Raw genomic sequence first — 21,638 nt, 5'->3', positions numbered from 1 at the left:
AGGAATCCCAGAATAAGGGCAGAGGAATACTACAAGGAGGCACATGGGCAAACTAGGTGGATAATAGAGCGCACCTTTGGCCTCCTGAAGGCCAGATTCCGGTGCCTCCATCTGACAGGTGGTTCCCTATACTACTCACCAAAGAAGGTGTGCCAGATCATTGTGGCCTGCTGTATGTTGCACAACCTGGCTTTGCGACGCCAGGTGCCTTTTCTGCAGCAGGATGGGCCTGATGCTGGTTTTGTGGCAGCTGTGGAGCCTGTGGACAGTGAAGAAGAGGAGGCAGAAGAAGAAGATGTAGACAACATCATCATGCAATACTTCCAGTGAGACACCGGTAAGAGGATGGCACTGCTTCCCACATCTTATACTATTGTAGGACCTAGCATAAATCTGCCTTTTTACTTCTGTGTATGGACCCTGACTTGTCACTTTGGCTTTCCATTTCACAGATCTTGGTCCCAATTTGTGCACTCTGCTATGTTTACTGCTGGCCTACAGCTGTGTAACATTGGTATGTGAACAAGTACATTGACATTGCTATATTTCAGAGATGTTGCAATTACACATTTGTGAAAGCACAGACTCCAGATTGTTTTATGATTCAAGGGTGTTTATTTCTGTGCTAACAAGTGGAGGGGGTGTGCAATGGGCTGGGGTGATGGTGGAAAAATGTCCATGGCAGAGTCCAGTCTTTTGGTCTCACAGGTGCATTGTCCAATGGGGCATAGGAAGGGGAGCAATGGCAGTTTAAGGTGGACAGGGTGACAAAGTGGGACAGAAGGGTGACATTCAGGAGGGTCTTATTTCCTGGCGGGGGTCTTGGCAATGTTCTCTGTCTTGTTCCTGGATCTCAGTGACCGTTTGCGGGTTGGTTCTCAATCTGCAGGGGTGGGGTGTGGCAGTGCCTCCTATCCACTAGCGCCGGCGGAGGTGGAGGGCTGTTCATCGTCCAGGCTAGTGTCAGGGGCCCGTTTGTGTCCCACTGTGTCCCGCATGGTGTTGACAAAGTCTGCCAGCACCCCTGCAATGGTGATCAGGGTGGTGTTAATGGACTTCAAGTCCTCCCTGATCCCCAGGTAGTGTTCCTCCTGTAGCCGCTGGGTCTCCTAAAACTTGGCCAGTACCGTGCCCATGGTCTCCTGGGAATGGTGGTATGCTCCCATGATGTTGGAGAGTGCCTCGTGGAGTGTCGGTTCCCTGGGCCTGTCCTCCCACTGTCGCACAGCAGTCCTCCTAGCTTCCCTGTTATCCTGTGTCTCTGTCCCCTGAACGTTGTGCCCACTGCCACTGACCCCAGGTCCCTGATTTTCTTGGGTTAGTAGGTTTGCCTGGGTTCCCTGTGATGGTGGGCACACTGCTGATTGACGTGTCCTGGGGACAGAGGAGTGGGCCCACTGGGTGGGTGCTGTGCTGGTGTTTCCTGAGAGGGGAGGGTCTGTGATGGCTTGTGACAGTGGCAGGGGAACCGACTGTCCAGAGGTCCCTTAAGGGCCGGGCTGGTCATCTTGATCCAGGCGTGCAGAGCTGCTGTCATCACTGTGGGCCTCTTCTGTGGGGGGACTGAATATGTCTGGCACCTCCTATCCGGTGCTTTGGGTATGGGTCCTGTTGGGGTGTAAATGCATAGTTTTAGTATCTGTGTGTGCCATCTTGTGCATTGGGTGAGGTACCATCTACTCCTGTGCTTGCATCATTGTGTTTGCCCTTTTGTGATAGTTGGTTTGGGGTCTGTGTGGGTAACTGTACTGGACATGCTTTGGTGACGGTCCATGCATAGGTGTTGCATGCAGAGCCTTGGTATTGAGATGTGTAGGTTGTGATATTGGGACATATGTGAGATGATGGAGTGATGGGAGTGAGGGTAAGGGTGGGGGTATGTGATGGCATGCAGGTGGGGGTGGGGGGGATATGGTAATAAAGATATGACTTACCAGAGTCCAGTCCTCCTGCTACTCCTGCGAGGCCCTCAGGATACAGTATTGCCAAGACTTGCTCCTCCCATTTTGTTAGTTGTGGGGGAGGAAGTGAGGGTCCACCGCCAGTCCTCTGTACACCAATCTGGTGTCTTGATACCACAGAACGCACCTTTCCCCGTAGGTCTGTCCGCCTCTTCCTGATGTCATCCTGTGTTCTTGGATGCTGTCCCACTGCGTTGACCCTGTTGACGATTCTCCGCCATATCTCCATCTTCCTCGCAATGGAGGTGTGCTGCACCTGTGATCCGAAAAGCTGTGGCTCTACCCGGATGATTTCCTCCACCATGACCCTGAGCTCCTCCTTTGAAAACCTGGGGTGTCTTTGAGGTGCCATGAATGCGGTGTGGGTGATGTGTGAGGTGCTGTCTGTCCTGTTGTGATGTGTGGGGGGATATGTTGGTGTGTTGTTTGAGGTACGTGGATGTTGTATGGGTGATGGTGTTGTGTGCCTGTGGATGCTGGTGTTGTGTTTGCTAATCTCTCTCTCTGGGCTTCTTCCAAATGTGTTCGTTGTAAGGGTTTGTGGGTAATGTGGGTGTGTGTTTTACAGTGTTGTGGGTGTGTAGGTGTGGTGTGTGTATGTGTATCAGGTGTGTGTATTTTGAATTGTTCAATGTGGTTGTGTTTTGTAAATGTGTGTGTATTTTGAGCGCAGCTGTGTGTACCGCCAATAGATTACTGCGGTTGTAAGACCGCTGCGTTGATTCGTGGGTCATGATAGTGTGGGCGTATTCTTGTTAGCTGACGGTGTAGGTTTTGCTATCGCCAGTTTATCACTGACCTTTGGTGTGGCGGGCTTGTGTGGGTGTCTGTATTGTGGCGGATTCCAAGATGTGGGTCATAATACCTGTGGCAGAATTCTGCCGCCGCAACGGTATGTTGGCAGGCTTCAGCACGGCGGAAAGCGGGATTTACCGCCAGGGTTTTAATGAGGGCCAATAAGTGCCTTCTGACCGCCAAGGAACGGCTGTACCAAAATGCTTTATGGGCAGAACTGAGGGAGGCCGCAGCTGAGAATAATTCCAAGACATTCTGGGAATTGGTAGCCAGAGTGGGAAAGGGGACAGTGTATGCTGTAGAAACTTGTCTAGATCCATCTGTTTGGGTTCACCATTTTAGTACTCTTTATACTGCTCCAGCTGGTCCAGTGGATTCCAAGCAGACACGAGATGTCTTGTCCACCTCTCCCAATGCAATAGAAATACTAATCCCGGAAGTAATCAGATCATTGGAAGCTATGAAGAAGCATAAGGCTCCTGGCCCTGATTTGGTGCCTGTGAACTTTTATTGCGAAGCACCTTATTATTGGGCTAGACTCCTCACTAAGGTGTTTAATGTAGCCCTTGGGGAGAATGTAGTACCTCAGTCCTGGCGCTCTGCTATTATTGTCCTGATTTACAAGAAGGGCGATCAAGGCTGCCTTGCTAACTATCTGTTGACCTCCCTCTTTAATGGAGCCAGGAAAGTTCTAGGGAAATTGTTGCTTAGTCACCTGCAGGGGTGGGTAGATGCCCAGGATGTGATGACAGAAGTGCAAGCTGGCTCCCTGTCCCGGGTTGGAACTATTGACCAGGTTATCCGCCTTTATATGATTTCATATAAATTCACAGTAATCAGGAGGTCTTCATTGTAGTTGGTCATTATATACCTAAAAGCTGCCTTCGACTCAGTGGACAGGGGCAAAATATAGAAGTCATTGTTGGGCTTAGTGATTGATGCTTCTTTAGTGAAAGCTATAGCGGCACTGCACTCAGACAATACGGCCAGAGTGAGATACAGGAAGCGCGGGAAGTGTACAGATCCCTTCCAAGTACAAAAGAGCATCAGGTGTTCTGCTTTTAAGTTTCTTCCTGAATTACATGGTTCACTACCTCCTATAAGAACAGTTAGATATTCCTGTTGTCGCCGTTAGGAGGGTCCCAATATTATTATTCGCGGATGACGCGGTGCTTATGGCATGCACAGAAAATGCAGCCCATAGGCCACTTGGTCGCTTTGCAAAATACTGCAAGAAACAATCATTGACCATTAAATGTAGTAAAACCATGGGTATGACTGTGCGCCATCTCCTAGCCTTAGGCGAAAATTAGCAATTAATGATGCACCAATTATTAATGCCACTAAGCACTTTGGCTATCTGGTTATGCGGTTTTCGGATAACTTAAATTGGGACAGTCATCTAAGGAAGGCTGCGATAGTCCTAAAGCAAGCAGCAGGGGTAGTACTGTAATTTAAGCATAAGGCTGGAGCCAGAAGTATTAGTACCATCCTGAAAATATATACCCAAAAGGCAGTAGGCCACTCTATGGGCAGAGCTTTGGAGATCCGCAAACACTATTGTGCTGCAAGTAGCTGAGAATAATTTCCTGGGAACGTTATTGGGGTTACCCTGAGAACCCCCTTGAAAGCCCTCTTTGCAGAACTTAGCCTGGTGCCAATATCAGAACTAACAGCCCTGAGGTTAGTGTTATATTGGGTAAGGTTAGTATGCAACTCCAAGGCAGCAGTGTATTTGGAAACTCTTGAAGAGGTCATCATGAATGGTGGATCTGGGGGCATTCATGGGGGGCTCATGTTAAAAAGATTCTAGGAAATATCCACCTAGTGGCTCTGTGGGAGGATCCCAGCAGAGTCAGACAGGACACTGCAGGTCAGGTAAAGGGCTGGTACCAGTTGCGGCTCGCATCGCACTGAAGGGACGGGGCAGGGCGCCCGGGAGGGGGGGGGGGTGATTTGGATAAACATTTAATAATTTTTAAAACTTACCTCTGCTCTGATTCTCGACACGCCGCCTCTGCAGGCAAAGAACAGGCTACTAGACTGCCATGCAGCCAATCCTAATGCCGCTCAAAGCAGCGTTAGGATTGGCTGGGAGCACCCAGGAGCCTGTGCATGCTCTCTTCAGCCCGGCTGGAGAGAGCACACTACGCATGTGTGTTTGGCCGGCCAAACATACATGCGCACTGAGAGGAGTGCTCTGTGCACTCTCCTCAGTGCTAGTCACCCACACACAGTTTATTATCGTTTTCCTGTAAAGGTTTTACAGCTGCTGCTGCTGGCGGGGATCAATGCTCCTCTGCCCTAACACAGTAGCTGCTGCTGATTGGTAGAGAATTCAATAAGATGAGTGTTACCCAGGAACTGGGGCCCGAATCAATTACAAGCTACTGCTTTCACAATGTCTATGACCCTGCCCTCAGATTATCTAGATCTGTTTTACCCAGAACTGAAGCACTCTCTGTATATAAAATATAGATTGGGTGTGCTGCCACTAAGAGGCTATCTAGTCCGCACCTGTAGGCTAGCAGCTGGACTGGAGTACTGCGACTGTAGCTCTGGGGAGGTAGACAATGTTGTACACTTCACCCTGTTTTGTAGGAAATTTGACACAGCTTGGCGTTGGTGATTTACCCCCTTTTTAAATCTAGCGGGGCAAACTGTACCAAAATTGCATTAGCACTTTGTGTAAAGCCGGGTAACATGAGTGCACTTAATTTGGTATCCTCACATATATGGCCTGCTTGGCCCTGTATGAGGGAGTTACCAGCTAAGCTGGGGTTGACTGAATTATAAGATCTTATAAGGCCCCAGCTTGATGCCTTTTTGAGATGGACCTATCTACTCCCTCCTGTATAAATGGGGCTGGCCTCAACAGCCATATTCAATGCCTTACTCCAGCAACTGTTGTATGTTTAAGCACCTCCTCTCTGCATTTCCTTTTAATGCCTTCTGCATAGTGAGGGTCGACCCATTGGTAGATGTTTTTTAATGTATTGGTACTATCAATTGATATATGCACAAGAACTTTTTCTCTGGGTCCCCTTCATAATGTTTTTGGCATAGATGGGGGATCGTTCCTTTTATAGTCGTAAAAGGTGATACTGTATTTGCACACATACGTGCAAGGTGGTTTTATGATTAGCAAACTCTGTGTGGAGTTGCTTTGCTGCTGTTTTGTCTTCTTATCTAATGATTATTTGTTTTTATATGCAAAATAAGTTTTTGATTGTTTTAGGCATACTGTATTTTATACCGTTGTAAGGTTTGTAGCTGTAACAATTAACTAAATAAAAAACGTTTGTGAGTCAAACTGTGATTAGACAAAACAAACTTCTCTTCAGCATGTGCATTAACCACCAGAGTTATCTTACTATTATTATCATGAACTGAGATTTGTTGGACTCTTACAGGTCTCTCCGACAAATGCATTAACCCCATAAAATATTTTAAAATGCACTCTTTGTTATCAGAGAATAGACTTACTGTCAGGTTTGTCCTCGTTGCCCATTTCTTGTCCGCAGTTTAAAAATCAAACAAATGCATAGATTGACTGTCAGAATGCTTTTCATGATCCTGCCCTTAGTGACTCCACCCCGTGTTCGTTGCCGTAAATTGATCTACAATGTATAGATTCCCGGAGTATATTTTTTCTAATTCCAGCACCGCACGGCTGAAGTCGAGCTATACACAAGTAGACTAGTGGGTAAAGAAGCGCCCAGGGGTATAAGTACTGGGCAAAGGCAGGTCTGGCGGCAGGGGTGCGGATGACGCCTTCTCCCGCAGCTCGGGGGAAGCCGTGGCGTGGGATCAGAGTGCCAGTAAACCTCGCCCGGGGGTATGAACGGTGTCCGCGTGAAGCCAAGCAGGACGGCAAGTGTAGGAGTGAATCGCTTCCCGCGCGCACCGCTGCGAGTGGGGTCCCGGGGATGGAGTGCTCTGCTTGCACGGGAACTCCCCTGGCGGTAGCTTGTCATTTAGATGAGACAGCCTCTCTGAACACGCGCCTCCCTCCAGGCCTCACCTGTGTCTAATGATGTCACCTGCCCAGACTTTGACCCTCACTGTCGGAGGAGGGCGTAGAGAGAGATGTGAGGGCAGAGAGCAACTGACGTTGGCGCTGCCATCGGTCTGTCCTTCTGCAAGCTTGTCCCTCCTCGCCTGGATGCCTCATAGTTTCCCCGGTTCTTCTACTTCTTCAGTAAGTCAGTCTCTCCTTACGTGTATGTCTTGGGACTCAATTCTTTTTCGCCTTTTATGTGCCTGTCCCTCTCGGTCTGTCTCGCTTCTCTTCTCTTTGTGTACGTTGGTTTCTCATTGACTGTCGTTGTTTTCTATTCATCGTTCGTTTGCAAGTCTGCATATTCTTATTTATTTGGCTTTCTCTTTTCTCTTTATCTTCATTTCTGCTCTAGGTCTTCCCCTCCATGCTTGAGTCGGTCTTGAGTTCCTCCTCTCCTTATGTAGGTCTGCCCCCCCCCGTCTCCCAGCCTTCATCTATTCTTGTCCTCCTCTGTCAGTGGGTCACTCCAAAACGGACACACGCACAATAAGTACATATGAAAATATACCACACTAATAAATTACACACACACACGCTCACTCCTCTGTGTGAGTGTGTAGTTTATTACTGGGGTATATTTTCACATGTACTTATTTTAACAAAAGATATTGAACCACAACCAGGAAACAACGGGTTAACCTTGTGTAGTATGTTAATATCAAAATTGAGGGGGCCTTATGGAGAGTTGTTTCCCTTTGTAAAATAATAGTTAAATGCTATCTATAAGGCAGTACAAATGTTTTATCATGTCAATTCTGCTGTACTGCAGCAACAAACTCAACTTTGACCTTTGTATCGGGTCACATTTATTTTCCTGCCAAGGAATATACATTTAATTTACATCGGGGATCCCACTATAATTGTTACTGAAACTGCATGCAGAGATTATGGCAGCAATAGCAAGTATTTTGAGCCCTACCCTGCTGGTTAAATCTCTAGAAAATTGAGGAATAGGTTTGGGGTAAAGCATGGCTACGTACTCACCCCCTGCTCCTCATGTTATACTGCCAATCTTCTCTTGTTGTAGAAGTTCACCAGGTCACTCAAAAAGTTACGTTTGGGTTAGGCTTTTCCTAGTGTTATCATATGAGAACCATCCACTTATGTTTGACAAAGCTGTGGTGGGGCTCCAAGGGGCACTGGTATTATAGGATAATATAAACCTATCACCATGTTTGTGATGTGTCATAGCAATGGTAGCTCCAGTGTCTGCAAGCATATTGATACTCCCGCACTCCATAGCACAAGTCAGATCTGCGCAACTTGTTCATGTGTGTGGACTACAAGGGATGCAACATTGGTGTATGTGCTATGGCTAGGGGAAAGAAGGGTGTCTGTCTTCACCCTAATCATATTGTATCTCACCCTCAGTGGAGGAGTCACTTTCAGACTATTTGTCGTATTGGTTGTCTTCGTTTTGGGGGAGGGTGATTTGCTCACATTGGGCAGCTTTGCTCAAGGAATGATATTCATGCCTCACCATTAAACTCTCCATTGTTCAGCTGCTGTTGTGTCACTGCAGCTTTTGTTGCTATGTTAGGTATGGAAGTTTTTTCAGAAAACCAACCTTCTTCTAGCTTAGTGTTTACTGATGTTCAAAAAGGAACAATGGCTTTTGCATTCTTTTTTAATGTAAGCTTTTACATACAACAAAGAAGGGACTGCCTGCCTTATTTGTGAAGTGCGGGGCCCACCCCTTTAAGGTAGAGGCGGAAGGTTATAAAATATTGTCAATATGTCGATATTTGCACTGGGCAGCTGTCCTGTTCCTGTGATAAGCAGTTTCCAGAAAAGGTCAAAGTGGTAACATGGGAAAAAGTTCTGGCCTTTCAGAAGTCCACTCCTAATGTTTTAATTCGATAGTGTCTACTCAAGGCACAGGATAGCTGGGGTCCGTAGCAGATTTCAGGATTTACACGAGGTAAATGTATATAAAAGAACATCCAACAGAACCAAATGGAAATCTTTGCATTGTCAGTGCCTATCCTGCATCTTACAACTATTTCTGTGCCGTAAACCTAAGGTTAATGCTATTTCCATAGAAGATACTACAAATTCATGGTCCTCTTTGAATTAATCACAGAACTAGTCAGTGCCTTTGAAGGAAACACATGTAACAATACTGTGCTTGTCATTACTTTCTGATACAAGTATCACGATAAAAACAGTTTATCTTTAACAAAGTACACAGAATATCATTTACATTTAAAATACATGTAACTAGAAGTAGACCACACTTCGCAGTGCCATTAAAGTGTAGACATAGGATATACACAATGCAATATCTAAAGGGAAGCTGAGTTAAGTATTTGCTTAATTGGAGTAGTATCTAGATTTAGAACCTGGAATTACAAGGCAGCTTGTATCACAGTCTAGTCATCACCCTTTTTGTAACACTGTCTAATGGATAGTTGCCGTTCTAGATAGAGTCCAATCACAGACCCCACTGCGGGGCAAACTTATTAGATTACATAAAAGGCTTTTGAAAAAAATCCTTTAGTCTGTCCTCCAGATTACTTTATGATATAGAGGTAAATCTTCCTGGCTTGGTTGGTTGAAGCGTTGTATTTCAACATTTTGGACTATTTCTTAGGGTCTTCATCAAAACATAGGCCCTCATTCCACCACCTGCCAAACTCGTACTGCCAGCTGACCGCCAGTGCAGCTAGAACACCACCTGCCCTATTACGAGTTCTCCGCAGGGCTGGCGGGCGGAAACAGCGTTTGTGGTGAACAGGGCCTTAATATCTAGCCGGTTGCAATGTGTTGGTGCAGCAAGTGTAGGAGCACCCATCGCGCTTTCCACTGCCCGTAATTCGGGCAGCGGAAATCGCGACAGAGCTGTCCATGGGGGCCCCTGCTTCCCCATTCCGCCAGCCTTTCCATGGTGGTCCAACCGCCATGGAAAGGCAGGTGGATTGGGGAGTCATTATTCCCCAGGGTGGTGCTCCATGCCACCCTGGTGGATTACAACCTCTGAGAACGCCAGGCTGTCGAATGGCGGCACCCTGGCAGTGTCCACGATCGGACCGTGGTGGTCTGACCACCACGACTGCACCGGTCCGACCGCCACCACAAGTCTGTCGGTCTTAAGACCGTCAGACTCATAATGAGGGCCATAGTCCAAGGTTCTGGCTGAAAAGAATAGTAATGACTGTTAGTGAAAGGGACAATACTTGATGGAAATCACCAGTAATTGCAGACACACACAGACCTTATAGAGGACCAGCCCAAACTCACAGATGGAGGACAGAGTTACAGCCACAAAGTATGTAGACGTACAGACCAGCACCACACACACAGATGGGCAGACTGATGAGCTCATGCACACAGAGGTAGATGTTTGCAGATATCACAACACATAGGCACATAGCAAGGTGCATGCAGGTTTGAGGCACTGGTACCCACTTTTTAACTGTCTCTGTTTTCCCCCAGGAGCTGTACATGCCTGCAGAACAGGAAGACTCACAGGTCCAGGGTCCTTCTGCAGAGGCAGGCCCAAAGGCCAATGAGAGGCTGGAGAGAGAGCAACGGCTGGTGGGCTGGCTGAAGGGCCCACCTTGGCAGAAGCTGCAGCTCCTGGGGGTGAGAATATTCAATCCTAACGTCGGACATATAACCCTAAGTAAAGTGACAGGAAGCACGCTCTGATTCCACAAAAAGGAGACAATGTGTGTACTAATTGGACAAAATCGTCTGTGACAAGAATGGAAACAATGGGAAAAAGAACTAGTCATCTGTAAGGAAGTGGCATCCCATTTAACCAGGGAAGTGCAATTGTCTCTACGTACTGCCATTTTAGATGCACTAGAAGAGATTTGTATGATCAAAATGTCTGAAATGTGATTGCATTTGAATGAGGAAGTTGTGATATGATAGATGGATGTTTCAGCTCCTTAATTTTGTAGGAGCTAGTGGAACCCATATTAGGAGAAGACAAGATTTTTCCGTGAGTAGAAGATATCCAATTTCTGGTTGAACAGGGTGAAAGGGAGTGACAACATGACCACGGGAGGCCTCTGGACGAGCACTGATGAGGGGCGGCTGGCAAAGGACATCAGATCATACCCATGTTTGAGACCTCACCGGGAAGGTGTGGACAGTGATCGTACTGAGAGTATTGGGGTACTGACCACTGGTGCCTGAAACTAGATGCGCATGGGAGCCAGGGATGCATTCACATACTGGCACAGGAGTAGCTGGCAGAGGGGGAAGTACTGGTAACGAGTAACTAGCGCCCAATGTACAGCATAGTAAACATGGTGAAAAATAAGACAGTGAGGCTGGCCGAATCAAACAAGATTGTCAACTGTACATACAAAATGCCAAGAAGGGACAAGTCCAAAGATGGGGACGACCAAAGACCTGATTGAACAAAGAGGCAAACAAGTGGCACCAGACCCGTCAATGGTGGATTTGCTGGCAGCAATTAAGGGCTCCCAGGAAGAAATGGCCAAAAAAATAGACTTTGTCGCAATTTATGTCAACCTACTATGAGTAGATCTCAGGACGGTGGCAGAAAAAGAGTCACTGTTACGGAAAGACAAGTGGGTTCTCTGAGAAGGAAGGTTGCCATCCTACAGGACACTATGGGCCTCATTACAAACCTGGCAGTCATGAGACCTCCAGGGCCGCTGTGAAGGTCGGACCGCTGCCAAAGCAGCAGTTTGGCCTCCACATTATGACTGTGGCGGAGCCACCACGGTCGGACTGCCGAAACTGCCAGCCAACAGTCTGGTGGTCTCGGTAGTCTCAATCCGCCAGAGCAGCACTGCTCGCAGCGCTGGCCTGGGGATTATGAGTCCCCTTTCCACCAACCTTTGCATGGCGGTAGCCCTGCCATGCAAAGGCTAGAGGAAAAAGGGTGACGGGGGCCCCATGGAGGTCCCCTGCACTGCTCATGCACTTGGCATGGGCAGTGTAGGGGCCCTGATGGACAGTCCCATAGCGCTTTCCACTGCCCAAATTACGGGCAGTGGAAAGCGCGACAGGTGCTGCTGCACCTGCCGCACCGCCACATTGCCTCCAGCTCGATTACGAGCCGGTGTGTTTCTGCCCGCCGGCCCTGCGGTGAACGCATAATAGGGCCAGCAGGTGTTCTGGCTCCACTGCGGTCAGCTGACAGTACGAGTTTGGCGGGCTGCCTCCGCCGCCTGCCAAACTCATAATGATGGCCTATGTCTTCCCTGCAGAAATAGGCAGCACAATTCGAAGAGCACATAGAGGACTCTGAGGGCAGATCCAGATGGAATAATCTGAGCTTTGTCGGGTTCCCTGAAAAGGCGTCAGAGCAATCTGCAGAATTGGTTTTGGAAGCATGGATCACTAATGCCATGCTCCCCCAGAGACTGTCAAAGTTGTTCACGATAGAACGATCAGGCGTTGGTACCCCTGCCCCACCATGGAGCGTCACAGACTGTTCAACTTTAGAAACCGGGATGCTATTCTCCAGCCTGTGCGAGTACAGGGTCGTCCATAGTTCGAAGGGAAACCTATCTTAAAAATATACACAGAAGGTACAGAACCAGCAGAAATGTTCCTGGGGGTTAGATAACATATGTAAGACCTGAATCTGAAATACAGACTAATGTTTCCAATTAAACTATGTGTGGTGCATGAAGGTGCAGACTCGGGGGGGGCTCTGGAGAGCCTTGGCCTCGCAGCTCACACAGTGCCTTGGCCTCTAGTGAATCACAGAGTTTTGTGATTAAAGGGGAATTGTATTCCTTGCTTTTGGGTTCATGGATATGGGGGAGGGTTGGTGGATGGACGTTGATGGCCTGCGTATTACAAGACAAGGCAAGTTGTCATTACTGCCCATGGTGTGGTGGTTGTTGGGTAGATGTTTTGTTTCTTTAAAAGTTTCAATATATCTGGTAGATGGAAGCCCTGGTCCTAGTGCCTGATAGGTTGTGGAGTGCCAATGGACCCAATTGGTTTAGCCCTGGTTTGGGCTTGATGTCGAATGATTATGGTGAATGACGTATTCAAATTTCTGACTTGGAATGTAAGGGGCCTAGTTCAGTTGGAAAAACGTAGTTGTGTGTATGCCTATCTGAAACCTTACCAGATGGCCATAGCTTTCCTACAAGAAATACATGTGTGGGGGGAGTGCATTCCCAGTCTCCAGAAGAGGTGGGGGGGACAGCTATATGTCACCTCCTACTCAGAGTATGCGCATGGCACAGTCATCTGAGTGGCAGCGGGCACCGGGGGCCCCCTTTCTGCATAGAGGGCACATGTATGACCAAGAAGGGAGATATGTAATTCTCTTTTTTTTTTAAAACACTTTTATTGGTTTTCATAAACATTATTCAAGCAGGTTGTGAAGCACGCTCAAAGAATATTGATATACAGGAATAAAATAAATTGGTCACTCCTACTGTAAACATCTATTATCCCCCCACTAGAGCCCACCCATCCCCTCCCGCCACACCTCCGAATAACAGTATCATATGATATTATGTCTTTTTAGGGGCAGACAGAGGTGCTGTGTAGGTGTGGAGACCTGGTAAAGATCATTAATTATACCTGGGAAGGCATCCATGAACAGGTGCCAATTCTTGTAGCATGAAGGGGGTACATGAAATTTGTGGTATGGGTGTCTGCTGTTAATAATCTGCAGTTGGGGTTCCCTGTGGTGTCAGGTTTGGGTTTTTCATACTATCCACTAGTGTTCCCCATGCCCTAGCCAATTCCATAGATCCTCTGCCACCCCTAGCTTCCCTTAAGATCAACCTTCCTTTATGACCCACCCACTTCTCACGTTCTGTACACCAGACCTCCAACCGATGGACCAGTGCAGAACATGTGTATAAAGTCAGCACCCTCCTCCCCACATAGTGGGCAGCTAGCTGTCAAAGTGTTAAAATACCTGTAGATATTGTTCCAGCTGGAGACTGTAATTGTGACATTAGTGGGACCGAGAACCACACAAAAATCAAGTGAAGCCGAACATGACTAGGGTGCTAAAAAATATATTACAGGGCTTGAGCTTGACAGGCCACTGGAGGGAAAAGCATCTGATGTCAAAAGAATACTCCTGTTACACATCAGCAACTGGGACTTACAGTTGTCTAGACTACTGTTTAATGTCACATGACCTAGCACATGAAATCTCCTATCAGTCTTGCTACCTGTCGGACCATTCCCTGGTACTGATGTGTGGAGAGCAGACACATACACCTGGCTGTGCTATGGTGGTGAATCAAAGCGGAGGTGCTTAATGACCCCCTGTTTGGGGTGCCTGCCCTCTGAAGGGGATAAAATGGGAGAGATGCTGGCCGGTGTGGTGAGTCAGCAAGAATCAATAGCCCTTGTGCCGTGACTAAAAGATGACAGAGGGAGTCTAGTTATTGTGCACCTAGCCATCAATGGGGTATTACAGGATCATTTACGTATAACGTATGTGGCACACAAAGGCGAGCTGAATGACCGCTGTGATGCTTTTTTAGCCGGGAGAGAGCTTCCATATTTGGCGAAGGACCGTGCCTCCATGGAAGATACCGTTAAATGTGAAGAGGTTATTGCTTCCATTAGAGAACTGAATACTGCAAAATGCCAGGAGGCAATGGTCTCCTAGCTTAGTTCTACCAGCGTTACTCAGACCTGGTGGTGGAAAAACTGCTTGATGTTTACCAAGCAGCTGGACATGATGCACAGAGTCCTGATAGTACTAGTACAGAAACCGGGTAAGGATCCCAAGGAGGCCTCTCACTGTTAAACATAGATGTCAAAATCCTTAATGGTATATTGGCAGCACGCTTGTTGACTCATCTCCCAGGCTTAACACATACCAATCAATGTGGATTTATTCCAAGGAGGAGCACCATGCATAACCTCAGGTGGCTAGCACATATTTACCATGCCACGCAGGTAAATTAAAAGGATTGTGTCCTGGCATTTCTAGACTTCAAACAAACGTTCAGTTCTGTTTAGTGGGGCTACAGTTGGCTTGTATTGGACAAAGTGAGACTTGGTTCTAAGTTTATAGCATGGGTTAAGCTGCTGTACGTGGACCCTGTGGCCGCCAGGGTGCAGATGGGTGGGGTAGTCTCAGACAGCTTTCTGCTACATAGGGGCTCCCGGCATGGGTGCCACCTGTCACCTCTCCTAATCCCACTGGCTATTGAGCTACTGGCAGAGTTTCTACACCAAGCTCTGGGCCCATGGGGAACCACAGAGGTGGATACTAACTTGTGTTCTCTTCATATGGGGACGATGCCCTGACCTATTTGCGAAAGCCAGAGTATTCTGTCCCCAAACAGGCCCTACAGGCCTTTGGGGAGGTATCAGGGCTTTGTGTTAACCTTCAAAAGTCGCAACTCACCTAATTTTCTGTGACTTCAAAAGCTACCCTCATGGCAGTTCATGTGAAGGCCGAGAGATCACTGCAGATTTTACAATATTGAGTGAAGCAGCTTACTAGGGTGGTGCTCCTCCACCTTGATGGACAGCAGACCACCAACCATGCTGTAAATCAGGCCCTACATGTTTTCCTGGGTCTGCCTGAAGGTTTTCTCAGTCTTTATTGTCAACAAAATGGATGTTCTAAGCTCATTGCTACTGTCAGAGCTTATCAGGAACTATTTGTGAAATAAAAAGGGCCTGTGGGCGAATGAATACCGTAATCTGAGATCCTGCAACCTTTGGGCCATTTGTTATTTGTACTGGTGGGAGAAGAATGGCCCGTTCGCAAGGCAGTTTGAGAGCTGTACTGTCACAAGACTTTTCACAGGTATTTTCTGATCTAGTCCAGCAGAGAATCCAAGAAATCCTGCCGTACCCTCAAAAAAACCTGGCGCAGAGAACGCACCGCAGAAAACATGGCAGCCCTCAAGATCACCACCCGTGAACACCACCAGCTGATCCGCTCCACCAAAAGGACATCATTCAAAGAGAGACTAGACAACAACACCCACAACAGCAAAGAACTCTTCAACATCGTCAAAGAGCTCTCCAACCCCGGCGCCAGCTCCAACGTCATCACGCCCTCACAAGAACTCTGCAACTCCCTCGCTACTTTCTTCTACCGAAAGATTGCACACCTACACAACAGCTTCGGACCCCAGACCCCGCCGCCCACCACCAAACCAACAGCCCCCACCACTACCCTCAACGCCTGGACCCCCATCAGCTCTGAAGAGACCAGAATCACCATGAACACCATCCACTCCGGCTCCCCCTCGGACCCGTGCTCCCATCACATCTTCAACAAAGCCGACTCCATCATCGCCCCCTATCTCCGGAGCATCATCAACAGCTTGTTCTCATCTGCCACCTTCCCGAGAGCTGGAAACACACGGAAGTCAGAGCCCTCCTTAAAAAACCCAAGGCTGACCCCAACGACCTGAAGAACTTCCGCCCCATCTCTCTTCTCCCCTTCCCAGCCAAGGTGATCGAGAAGACCGTCAACAAGCAGCTGACCAACTTTCTTGAAGCTAACAACTCGCTCGACCCTTCCCAATCAGGATTTCGAGCCAACCACAGCACGGAAACCGCCCTCATCGCAGTCACCGACGACATCAGAATTCTGATGGACAACGGAGAAACAACTGCCCTCATCCTCCTGGACCTCTCGGCTGCCTTCGACACCGTATGCCATCGCACCCTAATAACCCGCCTCCGCTCCACTGGAATCCTAGGACAAGCCCTTGACTGGATCATCTCGTTCCTCTCTGACAGAACCCAAAGAGTCTACCTCCTGCCCTTCCGCTCAGAACCCACCAAGATCATCTGCGGCATACCCCAAGGTTCATCGCTGAGCCCAACCCTCTTCAATATCTACATGAGCCCCCTCGCTGACATCGCTCGCAAACACAACATCAACATCATCTCCTACGCCGACGACACCCAGCTGATACTCTCCCTCACTAAAGACCCAACCACCGCCAAAATCAATCTACAGGAAGGAATGAAAGACGTCGCGGAATGGATGAAGCTCAGCTGCCTGAAGCTGAAGTCAGACAAGACGGAGGTCCTCATCCTCAGACACTCCCCGTCCGCCTGGGACGACTCCTGGTGGCCCACGGCTCTGGGCACCGCACCAACCCCCTCAGACCACGCACGCAACCTCGGATTCATCCTGGACCCCCTCCTCACTATGACCAAGCAAGTCAACGCCGTCTCGTCATCAAGCTTCCACACCCTTCGCATGCTCTGGAAAATCTTCTGATGGATCCCCGCCGAAACCAGAAAGACAGTTACCCATGCCCTCGTCACAAGCCGTCTGGACTACGGAAACACCCTATACGCAGGGACCACCGCAAAGCTACAGAAACATCTTCAACGCATACAGAACGCCTCCGCACGCCTCATCCTCAACATACCGCACCACAGCCACATATCCGCCCACCTGAAACACCTGCACTGGCTCCCCGTCAACAAGAGGATCACCGTCAGGCTCCTCACCCACACACACAAAGCTCTCCACAACATGGGCCCCGAATACCTCAATAGCCGCCTCTCTTTCTACACGCCCACCCGTCAGCTTCGCTCTGCCAGCCTCACCCTCGCCAATGTCCCACGTATCCGCAGAACCACCGCAGGAGGTAAATCCTTCACCTACCTGGCAGCCAAAGCACATGGAACTCCCTCCCCGCACACCTAAGAACTACCCAGGACCATCTCGCCTTCAGGAAGCGCCTCAAGATTTGGCTTTTTGAGCAGCAGTAGCCCCCAGCCCCCAGCGCCTTGAGACCCTCTTGGGTGAGTAGCGCGCTCTATAAATGCTTTGATTGCTTGATTGAGTCATAGGGCCAGATGTATTGTGTAGGTTGGTTCTAAAAGTTTCACATTGTAGTAGGCCGTAATCCTACCCATCTCATGGATATTAATGAGGTAGATATTGAATTGCGAGTCACTATGATTGGAGTCCATCACATGTTTGGTGGCCTGCTTGAGCAAGGAGACCGCATGTGTGTGAATGCTTTTTAATAAAGCAAACTTTCCTTAGAAAACCATGTCGCCCGTTTTCCTTAAAGGAAAAAGGTCTGTTTTCAAAAAGAAAAGTTCACCTTTTTTGCTTGTTTAATTATTGGCAGTGGTCACCAGCATCAACATTTTTGTCTTACATGCTCTTAGGAGAAGCGGTCTCAAGAGGACTCCTTCCCTTATGAGAATGCATTACCACCGATTTTAATGTGCTAGTAAAGTATTGATGTTTCCAGACCGGGTTTAAGTAAGAAAACATTGACAGGTAAGATACTGATTCAGTATTTGAAAGGGACGCCTACAACGCATCTCTTCCATATACCAAATTAGTATCCATTTGGGATCCTATTTTAGGAGTTGGACATGCTTTTCGGACACCTACAAATGGATTAGCACAACTTCTAGAAAAAAGCATTTTAACAGTTGTAAACGTTGAATTGGAGCATTTGTAACTGTTAAAATGCTTAGTGCATCTGACCCATGATTCTCCATAAATCTTTTCAAGAATCATGTTCTTACCTTCCTTATTTATAGTTTTGCATGCATGGTTTAGAAAAGCTAAAACACGTTTTGCATACGAAATCATCAGTTTACATTAACAAACTTTTTTGTTATAACACTATGGGGGTCATTGGATGGCCACGGAAGCACCGCCAACAGGCTGGCGGTGCTTCCTTTGGGATTCCGACCGCGGCTGTAAAGCCGCAGTCGCCCAGCCGGGTCCGGCGGTTTCCCCCGGCGGGAGAATCCTCCATGGCGGCGCTGCAAGCAGCGCCACCATGGGGATTCCGACCCCCTTCCCACCAGCCTGTTTCTGGCGGTTTTTCCCACCAGGAACAGGATGGCGGGAACGGGTGTCCTGGGGCCCCTGGGGGCCCCTGCACTGCCCATGCCACTGGCATGGGCAGTGCAGGGGCCCCCTAACAGGGCCCCAGCATGATTTTCACTGTCTGCATAGCAGACAGTGAAAATCGCGACGGGTGCAACTGCACCCGTCGCACCCCTGCAACACCGCCAGCTCCATTCGGAGCCGGCTTCTGTGTTGCAGGGCCTTTCCCGCTGGGCCGGCGGGCGCTCCCTTGGTGGGCGCCCGCCGGGCCAGCGGGAAAGTCTGAATGGCCCCCGCGGTTAGTTTGGCGGGCGGCAACCGCCGCCCGCCAAACTTGGAATGACCCCCTATGTGAATACAAAAAAAGTTTTTTATGTTTCATTATAAACAGTCCAAAAGTTTGCATACAGCCTAATGGATAGAATTTGACACCAGCTTTATTAAAAATGCCAGTGCACAATTATATAAGTTATGCAGAACTGAAAAAACCTCTCAGAATAAATGCTGCTGTTTAAAAAAAAAAACATATGTGAAAGAAGAATATGGGCTATCCTTTCATGTGGCACAAAAGGAGCTGAACAGTAGGGTGAATGTTGTCCAGGCCCTCCCAGCATGTACAAAGTAAAGTAGACAACGTCTATAAAGTAGCATGTAGTATAATTGATAAATAGGATCCACTAAATATATTTGGGGGGAGCTGCCCAACATTAACGTATTTAACATATGTGACACATTTTCCCCTTTTAAGTACCTCAGTACTCTTGGAATTCAATACTTCACCAAAACACTCTCAGTTGTTGTTTAAACTACGCACATTTGGAGGAATTAATTTTCCATAAATGTTAGAACCAATTGTTGCCCCTACCTTACTTGGTCGAAGGGATGTGAAGATTGAGATGGATCAGAATATTGCTGATTGATGTCAGGGGACTGGCAGATTTCGAGGTTTGGCAGTTGAATTGTTTTTTAAATAAGGAGGTGGAACTGTGGACAACAATTGCTGATAGAGAACGTGTTCACTGGTGAGGGAAACTGCTTTGGAATTAGTAGGCCTGGTGAAGTTTATATCTGGGCTGCAGTATGCATGAGAACAGGTTTCAGTGAGAGTAAGGCATTTAATTGATTGCTGGAAGGTTTCTAGTGGGTCAACAGGTGTGTCAGTAGAAAAACAGTTCAGGTTGATATTTATTAGTGGCAGGTTGCATCCATCTGGGAGGGTACAGAGACCATTGAAATGTGGCAGTGAAAGATTTAGCTTCCTAATTCGGTTATATATCAGAATACCTAGAGGAAAAATACTGTTATATAAAAATATCGTGGCCTAAATATCGACCTCAAAAACAGCAAGAAGGAAAGTATATATATATAAATATAGATTTGCTATGCGTAAGTCCACATTCACATACCTTAAATTTAAATGTACCACCAATGTAGAATTTTAGACTTGAAAACCTAATTAACGACATACAGCATTCCAAGTGTCTAATATTCTGTAAAGCATTTACCATTGGCTTCAGAGGCATCTGCCCAGTGGATTTTTAAAGTATGTGCGCAGACCATTCGGGTGACGAAACTCGAGGGGGACTCCCTGCACAGTGCCTGGAGGGGCCCCCTCCCCCGGACCCAGGCAGAGACCTGCCGCCCATGCTCAGTGTATTGTGTTGAATGGGGTCCCTGGGGCTCGAGGGCCCCACCGCTCCGCGGGGGCTGCGGGGGCCTTCGTTACGCCACTGGGATAGACCGATGTTAGCAAGGCCATCTTGGAGATTGTCTCCTCAGTGCAGAGAAGTACATAGGATGTATACATTTATGTGTGGAGTGGAGCAGAAGCGGTCCGCCGAGGTCCTATGCTGCTTCTGTCAAATTCTGTTATCACTTATTGACTACACTCCCTTTCCCTCTCTTGCAGTTGTCTCAGACTTTCATCGGGGCGGTCTCTATTCCCACTGCAGTCTCGCTTGCCTGTCTGGATTTTGGTTGTAATGTCACCATGGGAATGCCCCTCTGGTCCAGCATTTCGGTGAGCTAAACAAACTCTGAACGCACTCAGTCTGAATAAACCTAATTAAACGCTTTGTTGGCAAAAGCGTAATCTAGCTGTTCTACTTGCTTCATGACAAGGGGTCTCATTTGTTCAGTGATAGTTCCTGTTTTCTTTTTTCTATTGGGACTCCGCGTGGTGGCCCTTAAGATTCTAAGACATGTTGTCAGAGACGGGCTCTATTTTTTTCCTTTCTCTGCTTGCTCCCGAGTATCTTGACAATGGTCTAGAAGGTTCCACCAGCCGGCCCTCTGTTCTCAGATGTTCTCCTCCTGCTCTCTGATCTGGACGAGTATATGGTGCCTCTGCTTTGTCTCCATGAAGGTTTCTAATTGCTCCACTCCTGCTAGCACCGGGGTGCCAATGGTGCCCCCGTTGTTCCCCACTTATAATTGCTGACTGTTTCCTGTCTCTTCTGCCTCCTCAGTACGTCCTCACCGGGCTTCTTGCTCTGGCGCTGCTTTGTGGACCAAGGAGAGCCGTGAAGGTGAGATTCTTTATCACTCTTCCTTTGTGCCCTCTTGTACATACCTCTTTCTGCACCGTTGCGCTTTGGTGTAGACGTGCTTACAACTATGACACTGGTATTGAGCCAGTGGGAGCTGAGGAGGACGTCAGAGAGAGTGCTGCTGTGCATCACGCCTGCTGCCTACTGCTGGGAGCATGGGGTAAGCACAGTGTAGCATCCTGCTTCATGCAATCTGATGGCTGGCAAGAAATAGAAACCTCCGATCTGGTATTCTTGAAGCACCAAAAATATTTCATGAAAAGAATCGACTGCGCATGATGATCGTTCTGCCCAAGCATACAAAAGTGTACAAACAAAATGAACTTGTGAATTTAGCATTTGAAAACGTACAACCAAAAATAATGAAGTTACTCAAGTAAAAGAAAGATCTCAAATCTAAAGTGTGAGGCAATTTATTGTGACTTAAGCCACATGGTCGTAGGCTACAAAACAGGACAAGGAGTAGGCACTGTCTTTAAAATGATATTTAAAAATGGCAGTGTATTAAA

The 21,638-nt window shown here is 47.9% G+C and overlaps 1 protein-coding gene across 2 annotated transcripts in view; it reads left to right on the top strand.

Annotated features, from left to right (window-relative positions):
• The first annotated feature begins 6,795 nt into the window (after window positions 1-6,795).
• Window positions 6,796-21,638, top strand: part of TMEM253 (transmembrane protein 253) — a 148,291-nt gene continuing 133,448 nt past the window's right edge. Inside the window, exons 1-4 of one of the 2 annotated variants that reach the window (XM_069239048.1) lie at window positions 6,796-6,957; window positions 10,255-10,404; window positions 20,490-20,600; window positions 21,049-21,108. In XM_069239048.1, coding sequence (XP_069095149.1) covers window positions 6,922-6,957; window positions 10,255-10,404; window positions 20,490-20,600; window positions 21,049-21,108 — 357 coding nt within the window. In that variant the 5' untranslated portion in view covers window positions 6,796-6,921. The remainder of the gene's footprint in view (window positions 6,958-10,254; window positions 10,405-20,489; window positions 20,601-21,048; window positions 21,109-21,638) is intronic. The other variant, XM_069239047.1, reaches the window with a different exon arrangement.

This window comes from Pleurodeles waltl, chromosome 6 (assembly GCF_031143425.1).
Source record: "Pleurodeles waltl isolate 20211129_DDA chromosome 6, aPleWal1.hap1.20221129, whole genome shotgun sequence".
Lineage (NCBI taxonomy): Eukaryota > Metazoa > Chordata > Amphibia > Caudata > Salamandridae > Pleurodeles > Pleurodeles waltl.
Note: the sequence above shows the minus strand (reverse complement) of the source record. Positions and strands in the feature narration are given on the sequence as shown.